Raw genomic sequence first — 20728 nt, forward strand, 5'->3', positions numbered from 1 at the left:
GTAATAACACATTTTATCACCTACACTATTCATTTTGGGTTATGGTAATAGCCATTACAATCTTTTTGTTCTTTGTGAAAGCTTGCTTTGCCTAGTTCATTACAGTGGACGTCTGTCATTCTCTTTTGCAGATAACATTTTTCAACAAATCCTGCATTCTAGTGATCCAAATTTGTCTGAGGCCCGAGGTATTTTGCAAAATATTGAGCGCCGCCAACTTTATAAATATGTGGGGCAAACTCATCCCAGATCAGAAATCAAGATTGAACAAGTAAGTGGATGGTTCTTTTAGTTATTTTACGTAAGTATGAGAAGAGAGTTTATTGCTTAGCATTCAAAAGTTAACTTTTTCAATTATCAACATTAAATATTATGTTGAATTAGTATGGGTGGATCAGTGTAACTGGCTTGGTTTGTTGACATCAATAGGACATTGGTCCCTGAGAGTTATCCGTGATAAGGCCTAAAGTCTAGTAACTACAGTATGCGGCACAATGGGATCACTTGAAGATTCCAGGAGTACTGCAGACAATACAGAGGTGACTATTGTGGAAGGTGTGTCAAGGCCTTCCAGAATGAATACCTGGATACACTCACGGGTGATAAGTGCACTCTAACAATCAACATACATAAAAAGCAGTGGCAGCAAGATCTCGGCATACTGCAGTAAAAGGCTTCTAGAGTGCAGCCAGGAGGGGAAAGGGGTAGTACCTGAAGAATTACAACAGATGCATTAGGGGACTGTCGGGATCCACCCAAAAGCAATGCTGGTTTAACAAAGTAAATTCAGATGCTTCTGTGTAAGGTCTCTGGTGCTCGCACTGAAGCAGTTGAGGTACAACTCAAAGACCCTTGAATTAAGGGTACGTGGGTTCCATCCATACACCATGAATGCACACCCCAGTGAACTTCTCAAGCACACCAGTAGAGGGTCTGTCGTTCACAACCCATAGGTGGTGCTTGCCCACACAAGGACTTAACAGACAGCCGAGTAAAGGGACCATGGTATGCTATTCAAAGTGATGGAGGTGCATTCTAATAATTATGGAAGACACCTCAGTAGAGTATCTATGGTTTCGACTCTGAAGTGGTGATAGTCAAACCTCACTGGTTTGGGTAAAATGCAGGAAAACCTTTGGAAAGAATATATTTTGATTAAAGAAATGGGGGGTTGTGGTGTGCAGAGGCCAAGAATTTATGTAGACATCTCAGTTGAGGATTTATGAGGCAGGGGAAGTTGTAACCCAAGGAAATGTAGACATCCTTGTAGAAGGTCTGTGATGTGGGACTGAGGTAGTGGATGCAAAACAAAACGATTACTACACGCATCTCACTTGTCGAAGGTCACCTGTATCCTGTGCGGTGTCATGTACGTCATGTGCACGTAATTAAACTGAATGTATTTCAGTCTAGTATTACCAAAGACCCCTTTATGGGAGGACAAGGTTCGACGCCATTCCGAGTCAGTCAGCTCCCTTCCCAAGGCCGTACCCCCAGCGCTCCCATAATTTCTATAAAAGGACCAAAGTGGCCTCTGTCAGCGATACATGGTGGCCTGCCAATCCCAATGTAAGTAATGAATGGAGCACCGGGTGAGTCTCCGGTTCCTCCCGGCCCCCTCCCCACAATTTCCCAAAGGTTCAGGTTAACGCCTCATATTGTAAAAATTGCCCCGGTGGGAGACCATATCCCTCCACCAGCTCCTCAAAGGGTGTTAGTGTCTTCTTCTGGTATCAATCCCCCACCGTTTCCACCTCCAACCATGGTGTTAATTGCTCTGCCAAAAATATTGTCTGAGGATTATCGTGGGGCAAGCCCACCAATGGCCCCACTGGCGTGTAATGTGGCAGCCGGGGGGTCTTAACCAGGCATCGTTTCCAACTTTGCAAGTCCGCTGTTTGCAGTGCTGATCTGTACTGGACAGATGTCGGGGGGTCTAATAGCTTGGGCAATAGCAGAGGCGATTGCCCATAAGCAACCACTGTAAAAGTCCCTCTGGGGTCACCCCCTCCACCCATTGTGCTAGCCACTGCATCTGCGCAGTCAAGAAATATAAGTCGAAATTTGGCTCCCCTAGCCCACCATCCAACATGGGGCGCTGCAACGTCGTTAGCAAGACCCTCCTTCTTTCCTCCCCCAAATTAGGTCCAGTTGACGAAACCAGCTTGCCGGTATTGTTATCGGGATGTTAAGGAAGAAATAAAGCTGGACAGGGAGATCCTGCCCATGAGAGGAAGGCGCAGTGAGCTCCAAAAGGGAACACTTGCTTTAAGAGATCAAAGAGTTCCTCCTAGGTTACCCTCCCTAAGGTCCTCCAACAAGTAGAATAAATGAATCCCCAAGTATTTATAGGTGTGGAGCGCCCAGTTGATCTCCGCTGAAAGATCTCGGGGGTGCAGGAGTGCTCCCCCAACCGAGAAGAAATAGTTCTTATCTTGATTGACCCGTAGACCCGAACATTTCTCAAATCGCCCTTGCAATTATAACGCCGTGTCGGAGCCCTTCACTCCATCCTCCAAGTAGATCAGCAGGTCGTCTGCGTAAAGGGATATTATATGCTGTTGTCCATCCACTCTTATTCCCAACCCTTCCCCACCTCTTTGGAACAAGGAAGCCAGCGGTTCGATGGCCAGGACAAAAAGGAAAGGAGACAGTGGGCAGCCTTGCCACGTGCCTCAAAATATCTCATATTGGGTAGACACCATTTTCCCCCTTACCCACGCGGTGGGGTATTTATATAGTAGCTGAACCCACTTAACCCAACCATCTCCAAATCCCATGTATTTCATCAGAGCAAATAAATATTCCCAATCAATGGAATTAAAGGCCTTTTCCAAGTCAATGGACAAAATGGCCGCTAGTGTGAGATCGCTCGCCCCCGGATGACATAATCCCTGAGTATAATCTACGTAGATTGAATGCGGTGGATCGCGATGGGATGAAACCATTTTGAACCCTGTGAATCACTGTATAGGGGAGTATGCGTTGTGCCAATAATTTACTTAGAATCTTAAAATCCATGTTAAGAATGGAAAGGGGCCTAAAATTTCCCACTCTCGCACCCTGGGTGGTAGACTTAAGGAGCGGGATCACCAGTACATCCCGCGTGGAGGTAGGTAGATAACCCAACTCCAAGGACTAAGCATATAAGGTCATCAAGCGAGGAGCCAATTGCGATGCATACCTTGCATAGAACTCCACGGGGAGCCCATCCGGTCCAGGGGTCTTCCCCATGGCCATACCCTTAAATAGCACCTTTTATCTCCTGCAACGTCACCGGACCTCCCAAGTCTTCCTGAGCTTCTCTGTCCAGACCCTGGGTCGTAAAGAGGGCTAGAAAATCTCTCACCTCCTCCTCTTCCGCCGGGGCCCTATATAGAGCTTCGTAATATTCCCTAAACAAGGTATTTATTTCCTTAGGATCATGCAACGTGCTCCTGCATCACACCTGATTTGCGTGATCGGGGCTCCATGGGATTCGGGTCTAATCGACCAGGCTAACAAGCACCCCGGTCTCCCCTCTTCCTCCTGCACTTTAGTAAGATACGCTCAGTAATCATGACATCTCAACCTTTCAAGCACCTCATCATTGAGGGCACAAGTCTTGTGCAGCTTCATCCCGGAGGAGGAGTCCGCCCCCAGGTCCTTATCTAATTTGTGCAGTTTATTCTCCAATCCCTCCAACTCTCTCTGCACCCCTATCGAACCCCCGAGACAATGTCACCATCCGCCCTGTACACACACAAACCCTAGGCTACCAAAGCACTAAACCCTGCACCCCTCCAGACCAGCAGAGTCCAGTGTGAGTAATCCTCCTGCAGTATGTGTTGGGGATGGAGTTTGTTGTGGAAGGCGAGCAGAGGAACAACAAGGCTGCAGGAGACAGGGAGGCCACATTGATGATAACTCCCTGGGAAGTGCCAGTTGGGGGCAGAGTATACATTGTCTGTCCTCTGTCACTTCCCTTCAGACACTGCAGGAGACTGGCCTTTTTGAAGATAATGGGGGCTGTAAAAGTGACGTCACCTACCTGTGGGATTGACACCAGGCTGGTTTTCTACCAGCATGATCATTGTAAAGTCCAGGCCAATAGAAACTTTGTGAAAATGACGGAAAGCCAGAATATTTCCACAGTGAATACTTAAAACAGCAAAAAGAAGAAAGCACTTTAAAACGTGCTCTAGCTCTCCTGAAAATGAACTCTGACTGAGTAAAGTATGAACACATAGTACTTCACATTCCAAATTAAAGGAAAGGGGGTTGACATAGTAAAATCATCAGCTGGCCCAGCTGACATCTGGCCATGTGTTTTGAATTCTGTAGTTTTGATTTAATCCTTCCGAGGTTGATAAAAGAGTATTCCAATACTTTTAGTAAATACACCACCCTGTTTCTGATAGCAAACCTTATGAGGCGCTACAAAAACCTGCCAGTCAAGGAAGCTTTGTTCCCAACACTCGGAGCACATCCTAATACCAGTCCTCAATAATAACACTACAATGCCATACCAATGGCAGATAGCACTATAGGACATCAGGGCGAGACAAAGGCCAGAGACAAATAACACGAGTCCAAATCATTTGGGAGTAAACAAGCGGGAAAAAGAAAGAACATAATCGCACACATTCCCCTTTTTAAAAACAAGCACATGCCCATTGTCACTCTTAGCGATACACATCAAGCCAAAAGCAAGCTTCTCAGACATTTTCTTGGCCTTGGGGTGCTGTGCGCATCACTGACTGAGGCCTCTGTACCGAGATGGATGGATGTGAGGGGCGCTCTCTGCCATCAGCAAGCAGATGATGTGGTAAAAACCATACAATGAAAGCAACGCAGCAGCTAAAGTCAGAGAGACAAATACAAAGTTACTATTCAAATAAAGGTAAACTTTGAATGATACGACTTCAGCCCTTTCACAGGAGCTAAGTTTGGTAGTGTAGCTCCTTGAAGCGATTGGCCACGGGTACACAGCAGTGAGCACACCTCGCCTTCTGACTCGAGCTCCAATTATGCAGTGACATGTTGCGACGGGGCAGATTGATTGCCCTGGTGTTTACCCCTCATGGGGTGAAAAGATAACGGGAGAACCCTGAGGTGCAGAGATGGCGAGAGAGTGCAACGTGTTTGTGGGAGCAAGGGGCGGTATGAGGGAGACGTCTGGGGGATACACGTGCGGCAAGTGATGGGCGGGAACACAGGCAGTGCACACAGCAGCAGCAAAGTCTCACCGTCTGACAAGGGCTGTGAAAGAGGCTCTGAAAAATGTATAAACGGGGAGGCGGGTAATTGTGTTCTAACTTCTCTTCAATGTCTCCCAGTCACGCCGTACTGTATATAAGGCGAGGCACACTCAGTTACACCAGCAGCTATCGCCGATTGGGCCACAAGCGGCCACCCCGCCCTTTATTTGTACCGTCGGGGCGCGTCCGGCACTCTACGAGGGCACGATGCTGACCTATGGCTGTTGCTGTATCACGTGACAGACGACAGGGGGCGATCACAGCCATGACAAGTGGAAGCCAGGGATCGGATGTTGAACTAGTCAGAATGCATTAGGTATTTTTATAGGTATCACACTTCACATATGTCGCCTGCACCACCGGAAGCGCTATTACTAAAAGGTCCTGAACGAGAACATTTAGTTTTCACAATCCACAATACCAGTTAAGCCCCCACCTTTCCCCGTGCCTCCAAAATGCAAGGAATTCCTTCACCCGCACAGACAAAATGCAAAATACAAGACGGAAAAGCAGGGAGTTATGTGTAAATGTGTGACATTTATGTGTCAAATTTCACAGTGCTGTGCACTTAGTGACACAGTGAGCTCCTGTGTGAGCAGACGTCAGGCACGAGGCCTGGGAACATCCACTGGCATCCCTTCCCTCTTCATTTAGGAAGATTCTGGATGACTCTGTTTCGACTGCTCTCTTGACCCAAACTAGTATAAAAAAATGACATGTTCACATTTTATATAAAAGCGCTGTCTTATGTAATGTACTTGAAAGATTTGCTGCGAGGGAAAATATTTGTTTCTAAAAAAAATCTCAAAGGAGTAGGAAGGCTATTGATTTCTTTCTGAGCAATGTCCACCCAACCGTAAGGAGAATGACAGACTGCCGCGGCCGGCCTGCTTGCGGGATTGGGGGTGGAGGTGGGCGCAGGTGATCGCGGGTGCCGGGTGGGGATTGGGGAATAAAAAACAAAAAACAAAAAAAGTTTACCTAGCCTGCCCCCGGGTACCGCGCTGCTCCTGGACGGTGTAATGCTGCAGCCAGGTCCCGCGTTTTACCGAAGTACCAAGCACCGAAGCAGCCAGCAGGCAGCCTCCCTCGCTTACCCTAGCCAATCACAACACTGTTGAGGCGCAGATGGCCGGGCCATTTTCTCTATGTAGGCTGCATGTAGCAGCCTACATAGAGAAAAGGGGGGAGTGCGTATGACTGTTTTGTTCGGCCCTGGGGCCGACCAAACAGTCAGTACCCACAACAGTGGGCAAGCCACTCCCCCCACTGCCCTTCAGCAGGACCGCCTACACGCCCACCCCCAACCAGGCCCTTCTGCTCTCTCACATTGGGATAAGCAGAAACATAAAATGGTAGTTATACCATTTTATGTTTCTGCCTTCTCGCGCTGCGAGAAAGCAGTGGGGCGACGCCCCCACACCCCTATAGGGGAGCCGCCTCTGCTCTTAACCCTCTTCTTCTTCCTCCTACTGGTTATCTGAGTAGTTCAGGGGTGGATCATTTTGATCCTCCTGGCCAGGGTTGGAGTCCAGGTCATAGAAGGTGTCCCCTCCTGACCTATCTTCTTCCCCTGTACCACCCACTCTATCCTGCTAATCTGACTTAGGAGTCTTCTTAATGTCATCTAGCAGTAATGCATCAATGAGACGTTGAGTGTTGGCATTTTTCCCTGTCTTCAGCTTCCTAGATACACACATGGCTTTTAATTCAGTAAATGCAAAGCGATCATATTTAGTAGTCAGGATGCCACCAGTGGCATTCCCATTAGACGACATACTAAGTGAGATGTGGTGTAGGCACCTACCTAACCTAGTGGGAACTAAACTCTTAGGTTGGAGAAAGGGTGTGCTAGACCCTTGACTTACCCAACCCCAAGTTCAGTAGAACATAATACCTTACGCTAGTATTATATGTTCCTAGATACTAGTGGTTTTTCAGTTAATAAATAGAAAAGATTTATCTGGTAAAACAATGCTGGCTTGAATCCCAACCGCACTGTACCAATGTGAGAAGTTGGCCTTGTATATGCTGTCCACTAATTAAAGTGGGCACCTTGTACCAGTCCAAACAACCCTTATGGTGATTAGGTCAAAGATAACCTTTATAGAAAGCTAACCTAGTAGTAGCTATGGAGAGCAGCCTTCAGGCTAAGTATTGAAGGAATGTCAGGCACCTTGTTTTACCAGAATGCAACCGTATACTATTGGTTAAATGAAAGGGAAACCACACAGTAGTTATAAAAATATGTATTTATTATATATAACACTCTCTAGTATCTTCTACACGAGGATAGCACACAAATCAAATAATACAAATTGCAAAGAATCACACGTAAGTAGCACAAAACACAGTTGGCTTCCGGGGGAGACCAAACCATATACTAAATAAGTGGTATAAGAACCACGACTCGGGACTAGACCTAGTCTAGAAGGTGTAGAATCGCTGGGACCCCAAGGAACCACTCAAGGTGAGTGAGTACGGACACCACGGAGGATGGGTGAAGACTGAGAAGAAGACCGCGTGCTCTGTACGATTCAATGGGAACGTCGTGGTTGGAAAATCAGAGGTTAAGGACCCTTCCCAGCAGATTACGAAGACAACCCTTGGAACTTAATAGTTTGGAGAGCCACCCCAACTGTGGATACCGTTGTATCAGAGTTACCTATCCCAGAGGAGCCAGGTGCATAGGCACGAAGTGGCGTCGGAATCCCTTGTCGTTCTCTATGGATGTCGATAAAGATATGCTGCTGCTGGAAGTAAGAAAAGTGTCCTGTGGAATCCAAACGTGGATTCTATATGAGAAGAACCAGAAAGCAGAGGGGAGAGAGTTTGGGTCACTTTGGAGTGACCAGGAGCTCGGTAAACGAATGCCCACTGATGGGTGCTTCAGGTGTGTTGGATGGTGATCTCGACTCTAAAGCTGTGCGGACCAGGAGACGTCTTGGATGATCAGGAGCCGGACACAAGCTGTCCCACAAAGGATGTCGAGTGCTGAGGGGTCGGTGTCATGCGGGAGCACCATCAAGCCTTGGCAGCGGCAAGCAACGCAGATGGTCAAGTTCGGTGTCTATCTGGCCCAGCAAGGACCAGGAGACACACCACAGCAAGGGGAGTCAGGGCAGGCCTGGAGCAACCAGGGGAGCCCAAATAAAGCAACGTTGACCCTCAAGTGGACCCACAGGCCGAAGGCACAGGAGTTGCGAAGGGACCTCAGGTGGTTTCACAGGATACCAGCTAGCAGGGCACAGAGTGCGAGGATGTCGGAGTCCTTCTCAGAAAAGATGTGCTGGGGTCAGCGCTACAAATTGCCCGATGCACGAAATTGTTGCACCACGACAAGCATGTGCAAATGCACACTGTGCACAGATTATACGGTCCCCACAAGGGCTATCCACCTCAAACTTGGTAAGAGGGCATCTCAATCTCGGAGACCTTCAGAAACCCATCTCCTGTGTTGCTGGAGTCCGCAGGAGCTCAGGATCAGCAAACCAGTCAGATGCGTTACAGTGCCTGCGTTTTCAGGGGAGTGACTGCTTCGAAGTGTAGTGGTATCTACTTGCAGAATCTTCTCCACGTAAAATCTAATGTCCTGTAGCCAGGTAACCCATTTTATACCCACGGGAAGGGGTTGGACAGATTCTAGTGGGGACATGACAGGACAGGGGAGAGGCTACTCCCATGTCCTTTGTCCAGTTTCGCGCCAGAGCAGGAGCAAATGGCTCCCAGAACTGGTTTGAGCTGGACTATGCACAGGGACACCAAATGTGCCCCTGAGCCGGACTGTAGGAGAGTAAGATCTGCACTTATGTTGCCCCCACTTTTTTTTCTGATGTTAACACTGGTTTCTGGCTATAGTCTGGTTAGGACCCTGCTAATCAGGGCCCCAGCCTCTCTTCTCTCTAAACAACATGGAGTGCATATTAGATGCACTAGTGATTGGATACTGTGGTACCTTATGAGCCCCTAGTATATGGTACCTTAGGTACCAAGGGCATAGGTACTTCATAGGCCTACCAGGGGCTGAAGCATGTATTATGCCACCCCTGGGAAGCAGACTAAATCTGACACCACAGGCCTGCTACTGCAGCCTGGGGGAGGTAGTGTTAGCACTCCTCACTGAGATATAGGTTCCCTATATCTCTCCTTACACACACATATAAACCTATCAGTCATCCCTAAGGCAGGCCCTATCAGTCCTGAGGGCAGGGTGCTTGGTTTCCATGTGAGGGGCGCCTCTACCTGAGCAGGGCCCCTCTGCAGCTCTCAGAGTCCATTCTCTGGGGCTGTTTGTAGATGCGTGTGGCATCGTAGAATGTCTCTCATGTTGCCAGGAGAAAAGGAATGTTTATTGTTGTATGGGCTGGAATGTTGTAAGCGAGTAGGCAGCAGTTGGAGCCAGCCTTTCATGCTTATAGGAGCTTCTGGTGGATGGGATCTTTTACTTGTAATAAACCTGATGAACCTACAACCATTTGTGGCTGAACTTACTTCATTACACTTGGCGACGCAGGATGGTTTCACCTTAAGGATTTGTTGCATCAATTATATAAGATCCCAACACTACTTCGTTTTCAAATGGATCAACATTGAAAAAAGAAGAACTCTTTAATCACACTGGACTGCAGGTATGGCATAGTTTTTAACCCCACCGACTTCTTCAATGTACGCTATGGACTTTGCAGTATTGCATTACTTTATCAGTTTAAAAAGAAATAAGCCATGGATTATCCGGCTGTTTGGCTCGTGTGAAATGAAGTGACTGCATCCTAAACCCAGCGTTTGTTTGTTATGGCCCGGGTTTAAAATATTTCGGGGAACCTGTACTGTGCCTGCAACATCAGATCGGAAGTTCTGGTGAAAGCGTTGCATTGTGTTTCATTCACCATCATAATGTGCGCGACAGCTAATTTGAGGAGTCTACGTGTGGGAGATAATTTGTTTTGAGTCATATCAAAGTTTGGAGGCATTCCTGTCCAGCGGTTTGGCTCATCGTCAAAAAAGCATTTTTCAATTGGCGCCTCTCACCTTTTCGAATGCCGACAGCGATCCTCCTGGCTGCACGCCATTCTTCGCTCGCGTTCAACAGGGAGAGAGACTACACGCACTAGTGCTGTGCGTCACCGGCACGTCATACGCACTGCGCTAGTTGTCAAGGGAACCTCAATAAACAAGAGATTTGCTTCCAAACGTGCCGCGTCATTCACGTCCATTTCAACACGTGTTTGCCGTTGCTCGGTAACGCTCTGTGGACACAACGCGTTATCGGCAGCTCCTGATCGGCGAGTACATGGGGAGAAAGGTACAATTAACTCAAATCTGTGGAACTCGCATGTGTAAAGAATTTGGGTGTATCTCCTCAGTGATACACACACTTCATTTCAAAACTTCAAGGTAAAAGTGAACTCCGGCGCAATACTGGTGCACACGCTTGTTAGTTTTTTTTTTTTTTAAAAAGGGGGGAAACTTTTTCTTTGAATATCAGCCTTGTGGTTACCATTTTAGTGTTTATCTTTAATAAAAAAAAAAAAGGGAAATTGTTTTCTTCTCATTTTTTTTTTTTTTCATTTCCTTTTTCGTAAAATACAGTGTTGATTGGCTAAAAAACTGTTCAGGTTAAAATTGTCACAATGCAAAACGTTACTGCACCCCCTTTCTTTCTGTCATCACCGGGGGATCCTCCCATAAAGTGGCAAAAATGGCGGAAAGTTTTTGAGAGGTACGCAAGAGTGTGCGGTTCTTCGCTAAGTGCAGAAAGGAAGACTGCTTTGTTATTGCATTGCTTATGCTCAGAAGGCCAAGAAGTCTTCGACCATCTTCCTGAACTGGATGATAGTAACCTCAATGAATACGAAATATGCATTGCCATTTTAGATAAACACTACTTATCCAAAGTTAGTACCATCTTGGAGAGGTACCACTTTGGCAGAAGGTCCCAATTGGAAGATGAGTGTTGAGAACTATGTCCCCTCTCTCAGGAAATTGGCTTCTTCATGTAAATTTGCTGCGACTCTCGACGAAAGAAAAAGGGATCAATTCATGTTGGGTTGCAGCATTGAACGCGTCAGAGAGGAATTGTGGCAAAAAGACGAACCGAATTTAGAAGAAGTTATTGTAATTGCTAAGAGGATAGAACACTCCCTAAAATGCATAGATGTCATAAAGAAAAATGGGGAAAATAAGGACAAAAGCTCTGTTCAAGCCGTCAAGACTATCCCTAGAGGAACTGTTAACCATAAAGAAACCCCGAAAAACGAAATTTCGAAAGAAGCTCCCAAGAGATTTAATTTGTCTAGTGTGAAATGTTTTCGTTGTGGGAAAAGTGGTCACTTTGCAAATGACAGGCAATGTCCAGGGTGGAAGGTTACGTGTAGTAAATGTAAAAAGAAGGGACATTTCTCTGCTATGTGTCAAGGGAAAAATTACAAGGGGAAAGTAAGTGAAATATATTATGATGTTGATGACAATTATCAATGCCAAGATGAAGTTTATTGTGGGCAAATTCAAGTACGGGTGGTACAAAATGGAGAAGGGAAAAATTGCCCTATTGATGAAATCCTAGTGAAGGAAAGCCTACTAAGGTTCTTTTTGATTCAGGTGCGAAAATAACCATTATTTCCAGAGCTTTTTATAACAAACATCTTATGGGAAAGGTAAAGGTTTTTCGTCCTGACATAAAACCGGTGGCCTATGGGGGTGAACCAATCAAACTTGTTGGGTACTTCTGGGGCTTAATTGACTACAAAGATAGATTGGCCAGTGCAAAAATATACATCTCACAAAAGGGAGACAGCATTCTCAGTTGGTTCCACCAGAAGGACTTGGGGGTTATGTCAGACCCAAACTCGTCCCCCCCCCCGTTATTTTAAAAAATAATTTTGTGTCTAATTCGATATCTGTTGTTCAAGACTCTACTAACAAAGAGTTTTCAGATGTCTTGAGGAATAGATTTCCCAATGTGTTTTCAAATAAATTGGGTTGCCTCAAGGGGTATCTTCATCATATTCGGATGATTGACAATGCTAAACCCGTTTGCTGTAAAGTTAGAAATGTACCTGTCGCAGTCAGAGAACTGGTCAAATTAGAATTGGAGCGACTCAAGGCTGAAGGAGTAATTGAGGATGTAGAGGCAACTCAATGGGTTGCTTCGGTCGTCGCAGCCAAGAAAGCTGATGGGTCCCTTCGTTTGTGTGTGGACCTTCGCGAATTAAACAAGAGTTTAGTTACTGACCGTTACCCTCTACCAAAGATAAACAACATGTTGATGTTCTTATAAGGAGCAAAGGTCTTTAGTACCATCGACTTACGGTCAGCATACCACCAGATTAGATTATTCTAAGGATCTAACGGCGTTTGTCACTCCTTTTGGTACGTTCAGGTTTGCTAGATTTCCTTTTGGGCTTGTATCAGCAGCCTCAGTTTTTCAAAGGGAACTGGAGAAGGTTTCAAAGGGTTTAACAGGGGTGTAAAGATTTATCAAGATGATATTTTGATTTTTGGAAGTGACACAAAAGAACACGATGGAAGGCTATACAGGGTGTTGGACAGATTACAAGACTTTAATCTCACAGTTAAGATTGAAAAATGTAAATTCAGGAAAAGCTCGATTGAATATTTAGGGCACACTATCTGTCAAGGGGGGGTGTTACCAAAGGAGAGGTTGATTACTGCCATACAGAATCTAGCTTCCCCTACGAGTAGAGAAGAACTTATGAGCTTCCTGGGTATGGCCGAATATTATAAGAAGTTTATAAATGGTTTCGCTTCATTGTGTGTGCAAATGAGGGCTTTACTGCGCAAAGGTTGCGAATTCTTGTGGGATGCTGAATGTGAGCAAGAATTTTGTACCCTTAAAGAAAAGTTAAAATCTGCTCCCAAACTTTGTAGTTTTGACCCCAAGAAAAAGTCCATGTTGATCACGGATGCGAGTTTGAAGGGACTAGGAGCAGTTCTAATACACAAGGATCATTCCCATGAGCAAGTCATTCTTTTCCTATCCAGGAGTTTGCGGGGTGCTGAGTTTCGTTACTCTGTAATAAATAGAGAGAGAATCTTTAGCTGTCTATTGGTCGATAAACAAGTTAAAACATTTTTGGTGGGGTGCTACTTTTGAAGTCAGGTCTGATCATAAACCTTTATGTGAAATTTTCAAGAATAAGGGGATTGACGCTGTTTCAGGTAGAATCACAAGATGGGTTGTCGGGCTCCAAGATTACAATTTTGATGTAAAGTATCTACCTGGGGTGGAAAACAAGGTAGCTGATGCTCTGTCCAGACTGGTTGTAAAAGTTGACGTCAACTTTGACGATGATTGTGAGCGAAACGACGAAATGGTTTGTCTGGTGGAAGAGTCCACTATTGATAAAGACAGGTGGAAAAAAGCAGCCTTACAAGATCAAGTATTATTAAAGGTCTTAGAAGGCGTTAACAACGGTTGGGAAAAAAAACATAGAGACGACGTAGAGTTGGAGAAATTTTGGCATGTCAGAGACCAATTATCGGAATGTGATGGTCTACTTTTCAGGGGTTTGAGGCTCATTCCTCCAATTGACATCAGAGTAGATCTCATATCACTTGCACACAGTACACATCAGGGTATTTCTAAGATAAAAGAGAGACTCCGTCTCAATTATTGGTGGCCAGGAATGGATATACAGGTTGAAAGGAAAATAAGAGATTGTGTGGAATGTGCTTTGAGTGAGAGGGTAGCAAAACCCAAGACACAACCCATGGTGATAAGAGAAAGACCTGATGCCCCTTGGGAAGAAGTAGGATTAGATATTCTTGGCCCCATACAGTCATCTGGTACTGACTGGTATGTTTTTGTGTTGATTGATTTTTTTCTCAAGGTGGCCTGAAATAGGGATTTCTAGAGGGGTTGAAACCAAACATGTAATAAGCTTCTTAAAGAAGATTTTCTCTAGAGAAGGAATACCTTCTAATATCTTAACTGATAATGGGGTGCCATTTGTATCCAGAGAAATGCAGACATTCTTTGCAAAACATGGTATCAAACACAAAAAATCGTCATTGTATCATCCAGAAACCAATGGCATGGTTGAGAGATTCAACCGTGTGCTAAAAGAAATTATTAACATGGCAAGGTCAAGTGGTCTTGATTGGCGTATTCAAATTTGGGATAAGGTTGAGGCTTACAGGGTTTCGCCCCATTCTGTCACGAAGAGGACCCCCTTTGAATTATTCAGGGCCAGGTGCCCCAATACTCTGGTAGCTCCTCCGTGGGTAAACAATATGCAACCTGAGTTACTGACTAAGAACGATAAGTCTAACTGGAGGTTGAAAGAGTAAAAAAAAATTGAATCTAGGAAAGAGAATTTTGATTTGAGGCAATCTGTGAAGAAGACTGCTGTAAAGGTGGGGGATTGGGTTCTCATAAAGAACCCAATCAAAAAGAAATCTGGAGAAAGTTTTTTGAGACCCATTTAAGTAATAAAAGTTTTCAATAATGCTATAAAAACTGCCGACCATCGCATTTGGAATCTGAACAGGGTGGTGGTGGTAAGGAAAGATTTGTTGACTGGTCAACAATTGTCCGGTTGTGATGATGTAAGCAGAGCCCCCCAGGGCATTCGCAAATCCTCCAGAGTTTCCAAGCCTCCCATGTTTCTAAAAGATTTTCTTAAATAGCTTTTGAACATTGTTATGTTGTTCTATAGGTTTGCACTCCTGGTGTAATTCACACACATTCTTTATAAGGAAAGGGGATGTGTGGCATCGTAGAATGTCTCTCATGTTGCCAGGAGAAAAGGAATGTTTATTGTTGTATGGGCTGGAATGTTGTAAGCGAGTAGGCAGCAGTTGGAGCCAGCCTTTCATGCTTACCGGAGCTTCTGGTGGATGGGATCTTTTACTTGTAATACACCTGATGAACCTACAACCATTTGTGGCTGAACTTACTTCATTACAATGCGGTTAAACCATATACTCTTAAGTGCATTATAACCTCGCAGTAAATGCTAACTCTGGGATGGCTGCATCAAAACATGTCATGTTTGGTGTCAACGCTTTGGAATCATGCTGAGCTATCTCGACGACTTGCGCTAAAAGTTTTCATCTTTGATCCCTGCAGTGGGCTTTGATTTATACACTACATTCGGGTGCGCAATATGGACAAACGAAATTACGAACTATGAGATGCGTGAAGACACGGTGCTCACAGATACAATTGGGCACCCTGAAGTTAAGGACGCACTCTGTTGAGTTTAGCAGTGGGAGCCAGCTGACTGACCACTATCTGGGTTGCTTTCTATCGGCATAACAAAATCAGGGAAATGGCTTCAAAAAATCAGCGGGCTGCAAGGGGGTTAAGGGAGCTCGGAGAAAAAGAGAGACTCTCAGAACGATAGCCTAGTACATAGCGACCCCGGTGCCCCCGCAGACAATTTGAGAGCAAAGACTCGCCTGAAAACCCAGGCTCAGCCTCAGGTACAGAAGGATTGGGGGAAAAATACCGGCGTGGAGAGAAACGAGAAGATCTCCGGGAGTGCCCTAAAGAAGGAAAAAGAACTTAAAAAAATGAAGGCTTTACCGGGCAAGAGAGCCGCTAAAGAGCGATCAGCCGATACAGGGACAGGGTTGTCTGGAGTCGAAGGAGTGAAAGATACGGTGCTTCGTCAGCCTACCTTGATGGAAGCTTTTTCCGCCTCAACGACAGTAATACCGGCCCCTCGGGGATCGGTCCAGGATCAAGAAAAGGCATTTTCTCCTCCGTCGCCCCTTATCGATGCTGCCGAAAAAAACGCTGGCAGCAACATAGACTCAAGCATGCAGGGTGAGAAGACGAGCGGTGAGCTATCGGCCGAGCCAGAAACGCAGTTCACGGACTACGCATCAGGAGCTCAGAGCGCGAGCGTAAAGCAGATGCCTATCGGTGGGGGTCTTGAGAACTCAACAGTGCTGGATTTGGAGCAGCAGCAACACGAGAATGAAACCGATTTGTTCCCTGCCAATGCTCCTACGAACACCCAGGTACAGACACAGCTACGGAGGGGGGAGCGAAAATGTGAGTTTACATTTGGCACATGGAGGGCCCTTAGCAGAAAGTGTTACTAACTTGCCTTGCAAAGCTATAGAGATTGAGCCTATGACTGAATTGGGCACAAGAGCTGCTGCTATGGGGGAAACAGGTGATAGGCAAAATTTAGATGAGTCATTAATTGAACCTGCTCAGACTATTACTGATGGCAAGCAAATATCACAATCTTTAAAAATAACAAAGGGTCATGACACTGAAGATATTCGGGGCATTAATGACCTTACTGTGCAGGGAGTAACTATCTCAGGCTCACCAACTGATGAATGCTTTTATTCAGTTGATGACGATGAGGAGGATGATGCGGGCAAAAATAAGGGCAAGGGCGCTTCCCTCACGGACTTAAATATAGAGTCAGCCTCAGAATTTAGCGAAAGATCGGATAGATCTGACTCATATTCAGACTCAGGCTCACCCTCACTTTCACCGGGACATCAGACTAGAAACTCTGAGATTGAAACGTCAGAAGTAGAAAGGACAATGGGGAGTAGAGACCTCAGATGTCGGAGGTCGAAGAGTGCTAGAAAGAGGTCGCATGTAAGAGTACAGGACTCAGCACAGAACTTATTGAGCCCTACGCAGCGGGAAGTGGCTAAGAAGCTGGACTGGGACTACTCAGCTACATCACAGGTTTATCATGAGGGAACAATTCACTCTCAAACCCAGCAATCTCTTCAACATTGTCAAGTGGAGCAGTCAACGACCCAGAACCCCAATTTTGACTTGCTACTTGGGACAATAAAACAGATGCAGAGCGAAGCAAGGGCAGAAGGTCGAAGAGCTAGACAGGCTAATGAAAAAATAGAAGGATCCCTGCGGAAAGTGAACAAACTATATGCAGATATGGCTGGTAGAGTCACAGAGGTAGAGGAGAGGACTGGGAAGCTGGAGGATGTAGTTGCCAAGCTTCAGGAGAAAATAGTAACCGATGTCCTTTGGAAACTTGAGGAGTTTGAGAACAGGCAAAGGCGGAACAATATAAGACTCCTTGGCGTGGAGGAAGGCAAGGAAGGCCAGGACGTTCGGGCCTTTGTGGTGGAGCTGTTTAGAGGTGCATTCCCTGAAATTACTAAATGGAGTTGGGAAAATGAGATTCAGCGGGCCCACCATTTTCCTCAAATCCAGAAAAGAGGAAATACAGATGGTAAACCAAGGGCGATTCTCGTGTATGTTGGCAACTTTCTGGCAAGAGAGGAGATTATGAGCAAGGCAAAGCCAGCGGCCAAGAGATCTTATAAAGATATACATTTCTTCGCTCGGCCAGACTTTTGTCACACTACCGTCGAAAGAAGGTGGCGGATGAGACAATTAATAACTCCCTTTCAAAATGCAGGATGTGAAGCCTATTTGATGTTCCCCTCCCGTCTTAGAGTAGTAGTTAATGGGCAACACAGGGTGTTTTTCTCTGAGATACTTGCTCAGGAATATCTGTCAGCATTGAAGGAGAAAAGGGGTCAAAAAAGTCGAACCACTACTTCAGATGCAATTTGATTAATAAGTTGAACAATAGGATGTTTATAAACTAAATTAATCTGTAAGCATGAGCACAAACTGGGTAATAAGGATGATAAACGGGTGGTTATAGTGGTAGCACATGGGATTAAGGTAGGAAAAGGGTAGTAGGTGAGAGGGGGGGGGGAGACGGACATCCTAGGTTTTAGGTTGCCATACATAGGTCAGGATTGACCTATTTGCCAGTAAGGGGGGGAGGGCTTGTAGGGGGGGAGGGGGGCGGGGGGGGGGAGAGAAGGGGGGCAGGGCACGACAAACTAAGAATTGCACAATTGAAGAAATACAAGTATGGGAAGGATTAGGAATGTTTTGTACTTTAAGAATAAAGGGAAAATCATTTGAACAGAAATCAGGAAACAGTATTAGATGTAATGCAATGACATCTTTGAAGCGAAGTCTCTTTAACTTCTGTCTCTTTTTGGGAATATTAATCTTATTTGATTTACAATGGCTATTAGAGTAGCGACGTGGAACGTCAGTGGCCTGAACGATCGCCAGAAAAGACAAAGGATTGCCGTGTCATTAAAACAAATGAATGCCGACTTTATATTCCTACAAGAAACTCATATCATGGCCTCACAGGCATATCTTTTAGATCAATTAGGCTTTCAAGTATTAGCATACTCAAAACAAGGCTCTAAACACAGATTGGGTTGCAATATTATCAAAGAGTAGAAATGTGAATACCAGAAAAAAGCTAGAAGACCAATGGGGTAGGTGGGCATTAATTGAATGTCTTATTGAGGGAGAGTGGTGTACCCTTGGGGTAATTTAGGGGTCAACGGAGGACGATCCAGAGAGTCTCGAATTCTTAGATGCAGAATTATCCTCCTGGGCACCTCGGATTATACTGGGAGGGGATTTTAATATAAATGGTGCAGATGGGCTAGGTGTAGAGACAGGATCATATGGGAGGTATCAGGGAAGAAAGAAAAGAGTACATCGAGCACTAGGAGAGCTTGTGAGAAACAATATGTTGTCAGATGTCTGGGGGAAGCTAAAAAATGGGGATAGTGGATTTACGTACTACTCTGCCCCTCATCAGGTCTGCGCAAGACTAGATTACTTTTTTGCCTCTAACTCAATGATCTCCTATGTAAAGATAGACAGACTTCCCCGTATACTCAGTGATCATAATCCTTTGATCCTGAGCTTGAATATACCCACACGACCCAGGAAAGTTAGAATATGGACATTTGAGCGTGGGCTTCTTCAGGACCAAAAATATATTCAGTATATGACGCGATGGATTAAGGAGTTCTTTGAAAATAATAGAGGCAGTGCAGAGACAGGAATAGTTTGGGATGCTTTCAAGGCAGGGATACGTGGGGAAACTTTAAGTTTTAATACCTTTAAACGAAAACAGGAGCAATTCAGAACTAGAGAACTAACTGGGGCAGTCTTGGATGCGGAGGAGGAGCTGCAACACTGTGTCTTAGTAGGGGCTTCTTTAGATCAGGCTCTTCTAAAATTAACAAAGGCAAAAACGGATGCTGAAGAGGTTATTGCGAATAAGGCAGCTAAGATATACTTGACCAACAGAGAGAGGTGCCACGAATTTAGTGAAGTAGCTGGGCGAACATTAGCTATTCGTACAAGACAAAGGACTGCTTTCGATGAGGTAAGAGAAATCACAGACTCTGAAGGTAATTTGCGCACAGACCCAGATGAAATAAGAGAGGTATTTAGAAAATTCTATACCTCGCTATATGATGAGCAAAATGGCCGGGATTTGGATGAGATAGGGACATACTTGGAAGATATCCCAGTGGTGCGACTAACAGAGGAAGAATCAGAGGGGTTGGAAGAACTATTGGACCTAGAAGAGATTAAAAATGCTATAGCGAATCTCCCTTCGGGTATAGCGTCAGGCCCTGACCAAATACCAATTGAATTTGATAAAGTATTCTGGGATGTTCTTTCTCAAGACCTGGCGACAACGATGCAGAAAGCACAATCTGGGGTCTCTATACCAGGGTCATGGGGTGGCGCTGAAATAGTGGTAATTTTGAAAAAAGGAAAGCCTCCCACCATGCCGGCATCATATAGGCCAATCACGCTCATGAATTCTGACGCCAATTTTCTTTCTAAGATATTAGCAACAAGATTTGCTCAAATAATAGGTTCCCTCGTGAGCAGTAACCAGCATGGGTTATTCCGGGTAGGGGTACGACTCACCATACTCGCAAGGTTATCACACTGTTTGACGCCATGGAGGTCTCAGGAGACCCGATGGCTGTAATGTTACTAGATGCAGAAACAGCATTTGATCGGGTCTCCTGGAACTATCTGTGGCATACCTTGAAAAGAGCAGGTTTTAAAGATGGATACATTAAGGCAATCCAAACACTATATAGAGCTCCGAGCGCTGTAATCCGGATTAATTCAGGCTTAACTAATTCTTTCCAAATTAAGAGAGGTACCAGACAGGGCTGTCCCTGTTCTCCGCTTTTATTTGCGATGTATATCAACCCCTTGATCCGAAGATTAGAGAGATGTGATAGGATTTCTCCAGTGTATACGCGCATAGGATATTGTAAGGTGCTCGCATATGCTGATGACGTGGCAGTGATTACATCTAATCCCACAGAGGCTATAGGGCAGGTTGAAATTGAGGCCACTAAATTTGGACAGGTATTAGGTTATAAATTGAACTCCAATAAGACACAGATAATTAAGAATAAATATGTAGATTGCTCTGATTATCGAGTGGTATAGGATGGGGTGTACTTGGGGGTAATTATCTCTTCTGATTTAGACACTCTGGTAGAGAAAAATACGACACCGGTTTTTGCTAAAGTGAGAAAGGATTTAGATAGGCTTGAGAATCTCCATCTCTCAGTTGTGGGGCGCACTAACATCATACAGATGTTGATCCTACCTAAGTTTTTATATCTTTTTAGAGCAATACCACTACTTTTTG

General features: G+C 45.2%; 1 protein-coding gene across 4 annotated transcripts in view; it reads left to right on the forward strand.

Annotated features, from left to right (window-relative positions):
• SAMHD1 (SAM and HD domain containing deoxynucleoside triphosphate triphosphohydrolase 1) overlaps positions 1 to 20728 on the forward strand; it is a 1667622-nt gene that overhangs the window by 1210951 nt on the left and 435943 nt on the right. For all 4 annotated transcript variants that reach the window (XM_085618924.1, XM_085618923.1, XM_085618925.1 and 1 more), the window contains one exon: positions 132 to 271. In XM_085618924.1, the coding sequence (XP_085475050.1) occupies positions 132 to 271 (140 nt within the window). The remainder of the gene's footprint in view (positions 1 to 131; positions 272 to 20728) is intronic.

The sequence above is a fragment of the Triturus cristatus genome, chromosome 7 (assembly GCF_964204655.1).
Source record: "Triturus cristatus chromosome 7, aTriCri1.1, whole genome shotgun sequence".
Classification (NCBI taxonomy): domain Eukaryota; kingdom Metazoa; phylum Chordata; class Amphibia; order Caudata; family Salamandridae; genus Triturus; species Triturus cristatus.